Raw genomic sequence first — 16,060 nt, forward strand, 5'->3', positions numbered from 1 at the left:
AAAAAAAAAAAAAAAAAAAAAAAAAAAGACGTTTTGTTGGGAGGAAGAAAGCAGGTCCCCATATTCCTTTCTTGGAGAACAGAGTTAACTGTCATGCATGCCTTTCCAGCTCCATTTATGGCCACCAAGGACAGGTTGCAACAACCTCAGTTGGCTTTGGCAAGTTTTAATCATCAGACCTCGCAGTTGAGCAGCTGTCAGCCCTCCAGATCAGATAGTGTGCCTTATTTGTTTTCAAGCTGCAGAAAAGAGAAAGGGTTTAATAAGATGCTCAAAAGAGTGTGCTTTTCTGAAAGGAGCCATCAAGTGGAGAGAGCACAGTGCGGCTGTGGCTCCTGGGTGCTCTCCCCAAACCCAGTCCTTGTGTGGGCCTGGAAAACTTTCTTGGACCCATATGTCTTCCTGCTTTCCTTGGATTCCATTGCTTTTGCATTCAACAAACAAAAGGGTCTGTGTAAGATACTCCTTAAGAGATGTTTAAAAAAAAAAAAAAGGAGAAAATAAAACAAATGAGTTAAATCTCAGCTCTATTATCTAGATGTTGTGAGGTCCTGGGCAGATACACATCCTTCTTATCAGTCAGGGCCTCAGTTTTCTCATCTGTAAATAAGAATGATATTAACACCTACCTAAAGGATTGTTATGAAGATTAAATGAGAACATTTATGTTAAGTACTTAGCATGATGACTGGCCTGGCCTGGGCAAATGCACATTTGTTAGCCGTTGTGTTTATCGTCTGTTAAAGACTTGTTGCTGGGTTACGTGGGTTAATGTTTGAAGAAGGGCTTTTTAAACAGTATTGCTTCCCACCCAGGTCCTTTTTGGCATCTTACTGTAGTCAGCCTACAAGTCTAGTCTCTTCATAAATAACACAATTATTTTTGTTTTTAAAGTTTATTTTGTTGTTGAGATGGAGTCTTGCTCTGTCGCCCAGTCTGGAGTGCAATGGCGTGATCTCGGCTCACTGCAACCTCCTCCTCCTGGGTTCAAGCAATTCTCCTGCCTCAGCTTCCTGAGTAGCTGGAATTACAGGCATGCGCCACCACGCCTGTCTAATTTTTGTATTTTTAGTAGAGATGGGATTTCACCATGTTGGTCAAGCTGGTCTGGAACTCCTGAACTCAGGTCATCCACCCACCTTGGCCTCCCAAAGTGCTCAGATTACAGGCTTGAGCCACTGCATCCGGCCAATAACACAATTATTATCAAGTATTTCCCACGTCTCTCCTCCTGTCTCAGTTGCTGGCGAGGTGATGCTCTCTTTTCTCCTTTTCAAAGCCACATTCCTGACTATATTATTCTCCTCTCCCACTCTTTTTCCAATCTTCAGTTTTTTCATTTTGGTTCCCACTCTTTGTTTCTTTTCTTTTTTTTTTTTTTTTTGAGACGGAGTTCCGCTCTTGTTACCCAGGCTGGAGTGCAATGGCGCGGTCTCGGCTCACCGCAACCTCCGCCTCCTGGGTTCAGGCAATTCTCCTGCCTCAGCCTCCTGAGTAGCTGGGATTACAGGCACGAGCCACCATGCCCAGCTAATTTTTTGTATTTTTAGCAGAGACGGGGTTTCACCATGTTGACCAGGATGGTCTCGATCTCTTGACCTCGTGATCCACCCGCCTCGGCCTCCCAAAGTGCTGGGATTACAGGCGTGAGCCACCGCGCCCGGCTTAATTTTTAATTTTTAAATGTTTTTAGAGAAGGGGTCTCACTGTATTACCCAGGCTGGAGTGCAGTGGCAATTCATAGGTGCAATCATAGCACACAACAGCCTGAACTCCTGGGCTCAACCCATCCTCCCACCTCAGCCTCCTGAGTAGCTGAGATTACAGTTGTAAGCCATTGCACCCAGCTGGTTTATTAAATCGATGTTTCATTTAGTATAACTATAACAGGCATATGTGTGTGTGTGTGTGTGTGTGTGTGTGTGTGTGTGTGTGTGTATATAAATGCCTAACTCACAAATGTAACTATTACTGTTGTATTACTAATAATTTTTCTTGCATCAAGTTAGCTGGGGCATCATGGACTAGAAAGGATAGGTTTAGCCACACACCCTGACTCTGCCGTTGGAGTACTGGGTTTGCCTTAGAGACTCCCTCCCAGGTGACAGGGCCCTGGCTTCACCCCTGACTCTCTGTGCCACTTCAGGCTTCTGGTGAGGTTCAGGCCCTGCTGGCCTCTAGCCATAGCGGCTTCGTCCTGCTGAGGACATGCGACTGGCCTCAAGTGCTCTCCAAGGACAGAGCCACAGCACCTGCTTTTCCATTTCCGGACTCAGTACCGCTTCTTGGCATTTGTGGAACTGTGCCCCGGGTGTCATGCCTCTCCTTCACTCCCTTGACAACCTCCTGCTCTCTGGTGGGAGAAGGGCTCTGTCTCTGTTCTGTTCCTCTGTATTTCATCACCTTTTCTCATTCCAGTTTGTCTCTGATGACAGGTCTCTACAGACCCTGGGTCTTACTAGCAAATCATCTACGTTCGCCCTGGATCTTCAGGTCCTTTGTTTGTGGTGGTGTACATGGGAACCAGCCCTCCCAGACCTCTCCTTCTCCCTCACCTGGTAGGGCCAGTCCTGTCCCTCTTGCACACCCTTGCCCAGGGGAAAGCCCTTTCTAATGGAGCCCTGCCCCAAGGCTGGAGTCAGAGCTTCAGAAAGATCTTTCTGAGTCTCTGCCTGCAGGTGTTATCCCCACACCTACTGCTTCCACCTTCTCTTTCAGTGTTACTCTCAGCTCCACCTCTCCTGTTGGCGGGCATTCATGAGTTGCTTCCAGGTTCCCTACTGATGCAAAGAGCTTGCTTTTAGTGGGCGTCTGGGGTAACCTTTTTGCTCCATTGTTTACCCCCTTGTGATGAACTTGTGCCATCCACTGCGTTGAGCAGTCTATACCCATTTACATCTGGAGGCGGACAAAATTCATTTCCATGTGAGCAAGAAATAAGATGTGGGAATGATGGGTGAGGCGACTGTAACTCATTTTGGGCCAGTGATGTTACTCCCAGCGTAGATCAGCAGATGATTTGAACAGATTCTGAAGATACGTGTTGGGTTCCCTTTCCATTTACCATGAAGTGATGTGTGTGCACATGTGCATATTACCTGCACCTTTACACAGTGAAATATAACTCTTAGCATAGTGCCTTGCATATAATAAATGCTTGTTAAAAGCTGCTATTAATATTGCCATTATTACAACTACTTAGGAGCAAAAGTAATACATCTTGCCATGTGCCTTGTAAAATGTCCTATTGGGCATTGGTAGAAGTTTGAGCATTGCTATGTGTTAGGCTGATTTAGGGAAGATTTTCCTGTAGCAGGCCATGGCTCTGGCATGTTGTGGGTCAGCTGGTTAGCCCTGGGTCTTTATTAACAGGGTTAGGGTTTATACCTACATGAGAACTTAGTCTGAATGTTGAAAGTGCTTTGAAGGGTTTTAGCCCTGGAGTGGAGTTGGGAGGCTCAGGCTGCAGTCCCAGCACAGAATCTGTAACACCAGCGTCAGCCTGGGCAGCGAGGGACTTCCTTCCTCTTGAGTATGAATCAGACCAGGCATCAGGAGAAATCATTGTGAGTTCCAGATCTGCAGCATCGTGACTAATAATGCAAATAATAAGCTGCCATGTGTTAACGGCTTATTATGTTCCAGGCACTAAACCCTTGACATGGATTATCCTATTCACTATGTGACCTTGAGCTGATGACTTGACTTTTCTGTTTCTGTTTCTTCATCTCTAAAATGGAGATGACAACACCTAAAGGGGATGTCGAGAAGAGCTAATAAAATAATGTATGTGAGAGTCTTAGAAAAAAGCACAAAGGGACATATGCCGTATTTTTACCAGCGAGAAAGATGGTAATATTTAGGCCTTTGAAGAGTCTGCATTGCACAGAGGAGGGATGTTGGCAAAGCTCCAGCTGATGGTGAATTTGATAGCCCAGGTTTGTGAGGGCAGAATATGAGGCCCACGGTGGTGCTTTATCTGTCACCTGAGATCGGGGTGTCTGTCTCCTGGCATAAATGTGACACCTGTTGTAGCAGAAACAGGCCCTGGCAGCTGGCGCTCTGGGAGAAGAGGTCTGGCCAGGAGCAGAAGGAGTTCGCTTACCAGAGGGCAAGTGACAAATGTCAATAGTTAAATCAGCACATTTTTCAGCTCCACCTTCCCCCAGGGAGACTAAGCAATGCCTGGGTATCCATTGGCAGGATTAACACAGAGGCAAAAGATGCAGGAAGAGGAAATATGCCAGTGCACAGCACAGCGCCTGACACCTGAGATGCACCTAGTGAATATTTACGGGGGAAGAGGGAGGGTGGGGGGCAAAGAGCAGCACTGTGAAACAAAGAGGGGGTGTTGTCTATTGCCGCGCTGCCGCTGCTGGCCCACTGCTTACTTCTCTGGTCAGTAAGCATGGAGAAGGCTGAGCCTGGTGACTCACACCTGTAATCCCAGCACTTTGGGAGGCTGAGGTGGGAAGATCACTTGATCCCAGAAGTTCAAGACCAACCTGGACAACATAGCAAGACACCATCTCTAAAAAAATTTTTTTTAATTAACCAAGTATGGTGGCATGCATCTGTAGTCCTAGCTACTCAGGAGGCTAAGGTGGGAGGATTGCTTGAGCTTAGGAGGTCGAGGCTGCAGTAAGCTATGATTATACCACTGCATTCCAGCCTGGGCGATCCTGTCTCTTACAAAAAGAAAAAAAGATGCATAGAGAGAAAAGAGAGAGCTACTAAATAGTTTGAAAGGAGTTGGAACTCATATCTTGACTCCCAAATCCAAAACTTCAAACTTGGAAATTTTTAGGAAAAAAGCATTTATTAGGTACCTGTTGTGTGTCAGACCCCACACTAATCTGGCACACATAATTTCATCTTCACAATGGTTCCTGTGAGGCAGGTGTTTTTGTTCACCATTCAGACGAAGGAACCAGGGCTACAGAGGTTAAATTATTTGTTCAAGCAGCCACAGTTTGTAAGTGGTAGATATACAGTTTTTTAATTATTTTAAATTTTTATTTTAAAAAATTGGACAGACTTAGTATTGTGAGGGAGAAAAGAATAAATAAAAAGAAGAAGAAGAAAAAGACAGTTTCTTGTTATGTTGCCCATATGTTGCTAGTCTCAAACTCCTGGGCCCAAGCAATTCTGCTGCCTTGGCCTCCCAAAGTGCTGGGATTACAGGCATGAGCCTCTTCAGCAGGCCACGATTAGATCTTTCTGACTCAGAAGGCTTGCTTGTCTTTCTGCTACATCGTAAGGCCTGCAAAGGAATTTTCCTACTCCTTAAATTAGTGGAGGTTGGGCTGTTGACTTATCCCAGGTTTGAGCCACCTAGACTCACCTGTTACCCAGGGGCCAGACCTGACTGGGTTTAACTTCACCGAATTTCCTACCTGTAATCAACTCACCTCCCTAAATGGATTTGTCCTTGGTCACTGAGAGAGCTGCCTCTTACCTTCTGTTAAAGAGAAGTCGAATTGCACACTAGTTACGAGTCGTGAAGATGGATTTTATTTAGTATTGTTTTACACAGGAGAGAGGCTTCAGGACAGAACTGAGCTCAACTTTGTATACAGCAGCGATGACTGGGGATTTATAGCCAACCAGCAGAGTTGAGGGGCCCGTGGGTGGAAAACAGCTGAGGAGAGACATCAAGGACAGAGGGATTCTTGCTGAACTGGCCTAATGGGACTCTTGCTAAAGGCAAGGGTAGGAGGTGAGGAGCTTGGTCAGATGGCAGGGGCCGGGGGGTTCTGCTAAACTGACCTAGCAGAGTTCTTGCTGAAAACTGGACTAGGCAGACCCAGGATGGGGCCCAAGGATGAGGCCTCATAAAAAAGAATGCTCAGAGGAGCTGTCTAAGGCTTGGTCAAGAAGAGTGTCTTTGTCACTTCCCAGCAGATGTCAGGACAAGGGCAGCTGAAGACCCACAATGCTAGTTCATTGTGAGGGTAAGTCATCTCCCCTGGGTGTGATTTCCAACAGTCACACCACACTTTGGCTGAGCTGAAGACTGTCTTGGAGAAGGAATGTGCGCCTGAGACGCACTGTAGCTCCCACTGATGGGGCAGGCAGCATTTCATGGCTATTTCCCCACAAGCTTCTCTTGAGTAAGAGGTTTTAGTCATAAGAGCGAAGATGACCCAGTCATTCAGATGCAGGAGCAAGGCAGGGCCCATCCTCACCCTCCCCACAGTGTAACTCATGTGTCACCCAGGCACATCTGAACCCACAACTGCTAGTCAGCAGCTCCTCAGGGCTGGGAAGGGATGGGCTCTTGCTTTAGATCATGTGTGTGGTTGGGATCAGCCGATGGACAAGCAGTTTCCCCTGAGCTCATCCAGAAATGGAGGAGATATTCCGGGGGCGTTCTTTCTCTTTCTCCCTCACTCCTCATGTTTTCACATCACCTCAGTGGCCCCAGAATCCTGCTTCCCTAGAACACACCCCTGCCTTGAACTCGTCAGACCTGTTCCTGCCAGTTGGGCCAGCCTGGAAACAGGAGAGACCTTGATGGCAGAGGGCTAAAGCTGCAGAATTCCCTGTAACCAAAACACGAGTGGAGGTTTAACATCCGCAGAAACCCAGAGACAGATTGCCCGCTGAGGCCTCTGCGGCGGCACTCCTCAAAGTCTATGCCAAAAAGTGCCCACAGGAGAAAATGTGGGCAGAATGAGAAAATGTGGGCCCGTGAGACAGAGGAGCTCTCTGTTCTAATCCTGGCTGTGGAACACCGAGCTCTGTGACCTTAAACTTGGAGTGCTCTTTCCCCATCTGTAAAATGGAGTAATGGAGCCGGCCTTTCGGGAGATTCTTAACAAGGTTCAGTTGAAATCACGCCTGTTAGACACTCAGCAAGCACGAAAGGGCCCACACAAAGCATAGCTATGTAAGAAAGCCCTCTCACCCCACACCTGCGTGCCACCGTGCAGCCCCTGTGCCCACCCCTCCTCGAGCCTGTTACATAAACACTCGTGCACAGCGTGGGGGGCCACCTTCTGTGACGCCCATATTTGTGGGTGGTGCTCTGTATTCTGTGTCCGCGTGGCTGTCTGTCTCTGCCAGTGCTCACATAGGGGTTTCTGTGACACTTCTGCCTACTGTCAACTCTTGGCTCCCAGGGGTTGGGGGCTGTCAGGCTAATTCCTTCCAAGCAGTGCCCGCCACAGTGTCCTGGGGGCATCATGGTAAACTGAGGCTGTTGAAGGGAGAGGGGAGGCTCTGTGGAGATCCATCTGCACACTGGGGCCTCGTCTTAGCCTTGTCTCTACTTGCTAAGTGAGCCTTGAGTAGCCATTTGACCAGTCTGGGTCCCATTTTCCTCCTTTGAAGTAAGGATGAGGGGATCTTGAAAGCCTGTTCTAGCTTTCAGTGGTCTGTGCTTCTGGCTTGTGACTAACAGTGGTTTGGTTCCACTTGTTCGAAGCCCAGCAATCTCCCTTCAGATGCGAGCCCGGCCCTCAGGAGCGTCAGCAGTGGCCGACCGAGGGACTCTGATTCTCCCCTGCCCTCACCCTGGTGCAGCCCCTCGCCTCCTGACTTGTGAATGCGCGTGCACCCCCCAGTTTCCTGTTCCCTCCCTCCCTATCACCATGGTTTGGTTTTTCACCTTCTCAGATGTGTGTAAGCCAGCCTGTTCCAGAGCTTTCAGGGTGCAGACAACATCAGCCCCAAGCAGCCTCCCGATGACTCCAGAAATAAGCGAGGCCTCTAATCTTGTATCTCCAGCGGTTTATAAATTTGTTTGACAGACACCACATCCAGGCCCACCCTTTCCTTCCTCCCTTAGCTCTGGCTCCAGCCAGCAACCCAGTGATCAATGGTAGGGGTCCTCTCCCCCCGACCATAAGTAACCCCCTGCTGTTCCCGGGCTTAGGGCACAGGAATGAGCAGAAAGGGAAGAGTGTACCGCCTTTCATGACCATCTCTCCACAGCAGCTTTTGGGAGACACTGGCCTCCAGAGGCAACTGGGGAAGAATGAGCCCTTAGTGGGAGGCCCGTGGTCCATGCTTAGCTGGCCTGACCCCTTCTCTGGTTTCTGGAAGGTAGCAACTGCTGATGGGATGTAAGCTCATCTCTCTCTGCCCTGTGGTCCTTGGCCAATTTGCAGCTATCTCCTGCCCCTGGCTTTGCCCGCTTCCCACTCACCCTCTGAAGAGGGCTGAGGAGCAGAAGGGAATATGGTTCCCTCCATTAACCTCCCACATCTTTTAGATGTATGAGGTTTCCAGATTACGCTGGCCTAAAGGCTCCTCTCTTCCCCTTCCACAGGGTATGGCAGCTGGAGAGAACTGGCCAAGGCTCTGGCCAGCAGGAACATTCCAGCTGTGGACCCACACCTCCAGTTCTACCACCCCCAGAGGCTGAGCCTCAAGGTAGGTGACCGGCCAGCCCATTGTCCTGCTGGTGCCTTAACATGGGTCCCCAGGTGCTCTGCCCAGTTGTCTTAAGGGTAACCTCCACTACTCCATGGGAGGAGGGGCAGAAGAGAAACAGCCCCTAGAATCCTAGTCTGGCCTGAGGGTTCTGGTATCTGCCCTTGTCCCCTAGTTCAGTTTGCCCATGTTGGAACCACTCTGGGCCTGTGACCTCCACCACCAATGGCATGTGCTGCCTCTCACTAGGTGAGGGCTGGGCTGAGTTGTGCTTGCTGCTGAGACTAGAGGTGACGAGGTGGACACACGCTCCTCTCTGCCCATAGCTGGGAGTATAGACTTGTAGTGGAGCATTTCCCTGTAGTGTTTCTTGAGGCAACGGTCCCTAAGGAGGCAGATTAGAGAAACTGGGATCTAATTCAGTCAGGAGCCCCAAAGCTGAGCCTAGAACAGACATGGATCCCAGAGTCGGATCAAAGTCAAACTGAACCGTGGACCCGGACGATAGGGAGGGTTTGGGGTGTCCCTGAGGGGCTTCCACTTGTTGGAACCCAAATCTAGAGAGCTGGGGGATAAGGAGGAAGAGGGAGCCAAGCTCCTTGCCCTCAAGAGGTCCTGATCTAATGAGGGTAAACTTTTTTCCCATGTGGGGATGACAGAAAATTCAGAAAAGTGAGGGAACCTGAGGAGCACGCATTGATGAAACTAAGGAGATGTATTCCTCAGGGACATCGTGTGAATGGCAGCGTGCTCTGAGCTGACACCTCCTGGGAGCAGGCTCTGTGCCTCCTGGCCCCCTGCTTCCCCATGGGCACTTCCAAGGGGCCTCAACCCTGTCCTGCCTGCAGTTTCTCCTCCTAATATTCCTACCAAGTTCATTCTTCCTTCTTCCACTAGGACCATGAAATTGACCGAGGTGGAAGCAGTAACAGCAGCTACTTGAAGTGGAACAAGCCTGTCCCCTGGCTCTCAGAGGTAAGGGACTTTCTACTGTCCCTGCTCTTTAAGAGAGTTAAAAAAAATAATAATTTTTACAGATAATTTCAGCGATCACAGAAAACTTTCTACTAGTGAATTTAAAATTTTTTAAGATTATTTATTTAGTTAGCTTTTTGGTGGTGTTTTTAGAGAAGGGTCTCACTATGTTGGCCAGGCTAGTCTCAAACTCCTGGGCTCAAGCAGTCCTCCAGCTTCAGCCTCCTGACTAGCTGGGATTACAGGCGGGCATTACTGTACCCAGCTTAGTGGCTTCATGAAAATTTTTCAATGCAAGAGTTCCAGGTTCATTCAATTTCTCTCTTTAGAGAAGGAACACTCACATTTGCCAAAGGCCTATTGTGTGGCAGGCTTTGTGGATCGTCTCATCTCGGCTTTATGGCCCTGTGAAATAGTGTCATTATCCTGATTTTATAGGTGGAAAAACAAGCTCCAGAAAGCTACAAGACTTTCATGGCCATGCCAATCCCATCTTAAAGATAAGCATCCCAAACTGTCTTTCTTGGGCCACTAAATCCCATAAGATATTCCAGGAAGAAAAGAGTCCATTGTTAAGTAAGTTTTTAAAACTGTCATATACTACCTTGCCTTCCTGGAAATGTACATTAGCCTGTGAAAGATCATGAGTTCCGCAGTCATCTGTTTAACTTGGTTTAGCTCAGCATGTCTCAAACTGAATTGCTTTTTTTCCATGAAATGCCTGTTATGCTCTATGAAACCAGGGCGTTTCATAGAAATGCCCTAAGGAACATGCACTGGGAAACACTGCTTTAGAAAACTTTTATAGGAAGCAGTTAAATGTGAATAAAAGCTGTCAGACCATCATAATACCTTTCATTTATATAGGCTTTGATAGATTGTGTTTCTTCTTTTAGTTTTTTTATTTTTTAGAGACAGGGTCTTGCTCTGTTTCCCAGGCTGGAGTGCAATGGCACAATCATAGCTCACTGTGCCTTGAACTCCTGAGTAGCTAGGACCACAGGGGCATACCACCACGCCTGGATAATTTAAAAAAAAATTTTTTTGTAGAGACAGGGTCTCACTGTGTTGCCCAGGCTGGTCTCAAACTCCTGGCTTCAAGCGATCCTCCTACCTTGGCCTTCCAAAGTGCTGAGGTTACAGGCGTGAGCCCCTGTGCTTGGCCCCAGATTCTTTTTCTTTTGGAAAAGAAACTGAGGCTCAAGGAAGCCAATTAACATACAAAAGATGACCTTGAGTAAATCGTTATGCCAGGACTTCCAAGTAGCATGGTGCTTTGGAGATGAACATTTTTAATTTGAGTCCCTATTTGACGGCTTGTTTAGAACCCAGTGTCTTTAGTCTGGAGGCCCTGTGGACACCAGTTACTTTTCTTGGCTGGCTAGCTCATTGTTTTTATCCAAACCTATCATGGATTGAGCTCTTCAGCCTGGGTGGTTTTATTTCCAGTCCACCCACTTGCTCTGGGGCAGGAGTGAAGGAGGCAGTATTGTACTGAACGTGATTTTAGGTTATCCACACTGTGAAACTGCCTCCTTTTAAAGCCCTGGGAGAGGATGGATTACAACAATGGCACACCTGCACTAGATGACATCACCAGGTAATTATGCCCCGCCCTACCTGGAGATCGTACTTTGGAAAGAACTTGCCTTACAGATGATTTGGTCTGGTGATCCAGCCCTCTCTCCTTCAAGGATAGCTCGGACCCTTTTTCTTAATAAACTAATTATTTTGAAAGCTTATAGCACCATACCATTCTGCATTTATTAATAATTAATTTCTCCACTTGTTTTTGCCAAGCAAGGACATATGTATAAACATATAATGAAACAAAAGCAGTGAACAAATAGCAAATAGTGATTAAAATTGAGTTGGGCTTGGTGGCTCAAGCCTAGAATCCCAGCACTTTGGGAAGCCAAGCTGCTTTGGCCCAGGAGTTCCAGACCAGCCTGGGCAACATGGTGAGACCTTATCTGTACAAATAATAATAATAATAAATGCCAGCCGTGGTGATGCATGCCTGTGGTCCCAGCTACTTGGGAGGCGGAGGTAAAGAAAAAGAAAAGAAAATAAATATTGGATATTTTAGTAAGTGTGTATGGCCTTTTGGTGGTAAATGACTGATTTTCCTTTTTTTTTTTTTTTTGAGATGGAGTCTCACTCTGTCGCCCAGGCTGGAGTGCAGTGGTGTGGTCTCAGCTCAATGCAACCTCCGCCTCCTGGGTTCAAGGGATTCTCTGCCTCGGCCTCCCAAGTAGCTGAGATTACAGGCACCCACTGCCACGCCTGGCTAATTCTTTTTGTATTTCTAGTAGAGACAAGGTGTCCATCTTGGCCAGGCTTGTCTTGAACTCCTGACCTTGTGATCTATTCGCCTTGGCCTTCCAAAGTGCTGGGATTACAGGCGTGAGCCACCACGCCCGGCTTCATTTTTAAATATTAAAAATAGCTTACAAAATCATCATTGCAGTCTTCGTGGATCTTCAGGGGTTCACTGATCCAATCCTCTTATTTTACGAATGAGGAGAATACGGAAGGCAGGCCCCGGAGAGGTTAAACAACACAGCAGTCACACAGCTGCCTAATGGTGCCACCTGGCTTCCAGCCCAGCCTTGCAGTCTCTCCACATTATGGGGACCTCTGTTCCCATCCCCTTGCCTGTCCCTGGCCAGCAGGAAGTTTCCAGGTTAATGATACATGTCATTTATTGAGCATCTGCTAGTGTCCAGGAGCTGTCAGGTTGTTCTGTTATTCCCCTTCCAGATAATGGCTCAAAGAGGTCAGCTCAGGTCACAGAGTTAGTGCAGGGCCCTGCCGTAAAGGTGAGCAAGGGCAGAAGATGAGAAAGATGACGATGGCCTCCTCTTTCACTGTTTCCCTGCCCTGGGCTTTGGCAGGCAGCCCAGGGTCTCTGAGGCCAGAAGTCACTCTCAGAGGCTCAGCAGCCTCAGACATTTTACTTGGTGCAGCACCAGAGGCCGACTGATCAGATTGGATGGTGAGGGGGCTGGGCTTCACAGAGTTACCGTCTCAAAGCTTATTCACACAGACCCTGATCTGAAGACACTCATTAACAAACCCCAGTGCCAGTCTGTTCCTGTGTTGGAAAATGCACTGCTCCATTCACCAAAATGCCTTGTCTGCTAGCCAGGCCACTCCCCAAACCCAAAATAGGTATAAGAAAGAAATTTGGTGTGTACAAAGTCAGATCAAAGCAAGTGGGATCAGAGTTTTCGTGGGTTGTTCACACAGGCTTTGAGAAGGCAGTGTCTCTCTTTTGCAGACAGAACTGTGACACAGGCTCCTGTTCTCAGCCTTTCCTTTTCTTTTTTTTTTTTTTAGAGACAGTCTTGCTTTGTTTCGCAGGCTGGAGTGGAGTACAATGGCGCGATCTCGGCTCAGCAACCTCCGCATCCAGGGTTCAAGCAATTCTCCTACCTCAGCCTCCCAAGTGGCTGTGTTTACAGGCACATGCCGCCATGCCCAGCTAAATTTTTTTGTATTTTAGTAGAGATGTGGTTTCACCATGTTGCCCAGGCTGGTCTCAAACTCCTGAGCTCAGGCAATCCTCCGGCCTCGGCATCCCAAACTGCTAGGATTACAGGCATGAGCCACTGATTTTTGAAAAGTTTTATTGAACTGTAATTCACATACCATACACTTCATCCATTTAAAGTGTACAATTCAAGGCAGGGTACGGTGGCTTACACCTGTAACCCCAGTACTTTGGGAGGCTGAGGTGGGAGGATTGCTTGAGGCTAGAAGTTTGAGGCCAGCCTGGACAACATAGGGAGACCCCATTACTACTAAATAAAAAATTAGCCAGGTGTAGTTACGTGTACCTGTAGCTACTTGGGCAGCTAAGGAGAAAGGACTGCTTGAGAACAGGAGTTTGAGGCTGCAGAGAGCCATGGCTATGCCACTGCACTCCAGCGTGGGCAACAGAGCGAGACCCTGACCTTAAAAAAAAAAAAAGTAGATTGAATATCTCGAAACTCTGAACAGGACATAGGAGTTCCTGGTGTATAGGAACCAGTGACCTAATCACCCTGCTGTGTTCCTCCAGGGGAGGCCCCCACTGCCCCATGAGTTAAAACAGAACCACCAGCCAGGTATGCTTGGTCTTGTGAGTTTGAATCTGGTTGAGTAGCAGAGGGTATAGCAGAGGCAGAGGGTCAGTCAGTGCCCACATCTCATGATGGGCTTCCGAGTGCCCAGGGAGGTAGAGCTGACGGCTCCTGGCTTTGTGCCCCTCTGAACCTCCTACCTCCGCCGTAGCCCCTGGCGCAGGTGACACCCTTTTGTTTACATGTCTGCCTCCTTTGAGAACTACCTCTGTTTCATCTTTAAGGGGTACAGTGCTGGAAAAGATACCTGGGAATGGGATACAGTGGGCCGGACCCTGCCCAGCCTCCTGGAGCCGAGGAGCTGGGGCGGGCGGTGGTGCTCACGCTCACTCATAGACTTATAGAATGGAGGAACACACTGTTCTGGGCTTAGCTCCTCCAAGCATTTGTTCATTTAAATAATTAAGATGTGCAGGGAACACAGGGAAGGGAGCTGTTCCCTCTGCCTGGGGATGTCATAGAAGGCCTCAGAGATTAATATTTGACAAGAGCTTTGAAGGATGAGCAGGAGTTTGCCATGTAAGGAGGAAGTGAATGGGCCTTCCAATCAGGAAATGGCATTTTCAAAAGCATGGAGATGTGAAAGAGCATGAGGATTTTGGCAAAGACAGGGGTTTGGTGTGGGTGGAGTAAAGGCGCGTGACGGGGAGTGGTGTGAGGTGAGGCTGGAAAAGGCAGGTCAGTTGTAAAAGACGCCACGTGCTGGGTGAGGCTCTGTTCTGAAGCCTTGTGGGAACCTTTGGAGGTTTGAAGCAGCAGAATGACTTGGTCAGATCTCTGCTTTAGAACGACAGTTCCGGAGGCCGGTGGAATCAGTGTGGGGGAAAAGCTGCGGTCCAGTTGGAGGCTCTGCTGCATCCCAGGGAGTGCCCCAGAGGGGCAGTGGATGTTCCTATGTGACCCACACCCCTGCACGATGCCCTCCCCGCTCCCAAGGGTTATTTGCTGCGTGTCCTTGGGGAGTCATTTACCTTTCTGAGCTTCAATGTCCTCACCCTGAAAACGAGAGGGTTCTAGCAGGTATCTTCTCCAGCACTTCTAACTCTGGAAGTTTCAAAACCACCATTAGCCATAGACATGCTCTGGCGCTTGAAGTGACCAGTGCCCCTCCCTGGGCCTTAGTCCCTGCTGGACAATGGAGCGAGTGGGCGGAGGGCAGGGCTGGTGTGCTGGAGTCTCAAGTTCCTGCCAGACACAAAGTTTCTAAAACTCGGAGGGACACAAATCCTTGGGGTGGGGGAGGAAGAGGGTGCCCACCGGTCCCTTAGAGACCCCCACTTACAGCTCGAGCGTGGGTGAAGCATGGTTTGAGGGCTAGCTTAATGCTGGATAAGGGACTGGGCTCAGCGCAGGTAGGTCCTCTTGCCCTCCCTGCCTGGTGCTACCTGCAGCATCCGAGGATCTGCTGAGCGGCCAGCCAGTGCCTCCCTCTGCCCCTCCTCTCCCTGCCCAGTCCCCGTGCCCTCTGGCCTCCAGGCTGAACACAACAGGCTTCTCTGGTGGCATGCCTTCCCCCACTGCCCTCCCTCCTGGGATCTGTGTCTCCTAGGGAGGGGGCAGAAAGAGACCTTTGGAGGAGACAGCTGAGTCTTATAAACCAGACTTGAGGACTTTCCGCCGAAGCAGCACAATGTACCCATTCTTTCTTTCCTTGAAGCCTTAACCCACCACCCACCTACCCAGCCCACGTTCCCTCTCCCACCCGTTCCAGTCCCCCACTCCTGTTTCTGTGAGTGATGGCTGCTTCCCAAGGCCCACATTCTTGCACTGACCAGGCCAGCGTGCCCGATTTGCCCCAGTTAGTGCCCGGTTAGTGCTGAAGGGCCAGAGAGGGACAGGCTCTCCTGTGTCTTTCTGGATCCAGCAGTGGGCCAGTGTTCCCCGAGGCCGTGCCCACCGCACCGGCCACGCCTGGACCTTGGGCACCCCTGTTGAGGAGTTATCCCCTGCCCCTCCTCTCCCTGCCCGCCCCATCCTCCCTTCTGCAAGTCTCTTGCTGAACTTGTGCTGCTACTTCTTATCTGGGCGTCCAGTCTGGGCGTCCCCTCATAGCTCCTAAGGGCAGCCCAGATTTTGCTATCTGGTGGGCACAGCGGGGAGGACAGGGCAGGCTGCTGGTATGGAGTCATGGCCCCTCCCCCAACCTGGACAGAAGCCCTGGGGGAGGGGAGGACATGGGGTGATCCGAGGCCCACTGTCAGAATGATTGGCACAAAGTCCCCACGCTTCCCCCTCCTCTCAAACTTCCAGCCCCACCACCCGTGCACAGTGCTGGTTCCTGCCTTGGCCCTTTGTGGGGTCCTCTGCTCGGGGCCTCCAAGCCCAGTCCTGCAGAGGAGAGAGAGGATCCGACCTGACTAGCACTGCCCCGAGGCTGTCCCTGGAGCGGCCTGCTCAGAATGAGGCTTGAAGGCTTCAGAGAGCAGTGGGAGTCCGAGATGCTGGGCAGCTGAGATGGCCCCAGCTCCCTCCTGCAGCACCTCCCAGCTGCTTCCCAAGGGAAGCCAGAAGCAGGGAGGCCACTGGGTAGATAAGGTTTCACAGGAGGACAGCTGTGGAGCTTTCCTCTCCCCAGGCAT

At 49.5% G+C, this 16,060-nt stretch overlaps 1 protein-coding gene across 3 annotated transcripts in view; it reads left to right on the forward strand.

The window, feature by feature from the left end:
* B4GALNT3 (beta-1,4-N-acetyl-galactosaminyltransferase 3) overlaps positions 1-16,060 on the forward strand; it is a 99,942-nt gene that overhangs the window by 64,401 nt on the left and 19,481 nt on the right. For all 3 annotated transcript variants that reach the window (XR_004261623.1, XM_032254412.1, XM_032254411.1), the window contains exons 2-3: positions 8,276-8,379; positions 9,277-9,354. Coding sequence is in view for 2 of the 3 variants with exons in the window: in XM_032254412.1 (XP_032110303.1) it covers positions 8,276-8,379; positions 9,277-9,354 (182 nt within the window). In the remaining variant the exon portion in view is untranslated. The remainder of the gene's footprint in view (positions 1-8,275; positions 8,380-9,276; positions 9,355-16,060) is intronic.

Source organism: Sapajus apella, unplaced genomic scaffold, assembly GCF_009761245.1.
Source record: "Sapajus apella isolate SASKATOON/1434 unplaced genomic scaffold, GSC_monkey_1.0 scaffold86, whole genome shotgun sequence".
Classification (NCBI taxonomy): domain Eukaryota; kingdom Metazoa; phylum Chordata; class Mammalia; order Primates; family Cebidae; genus Sapajus; species Sapajus apella.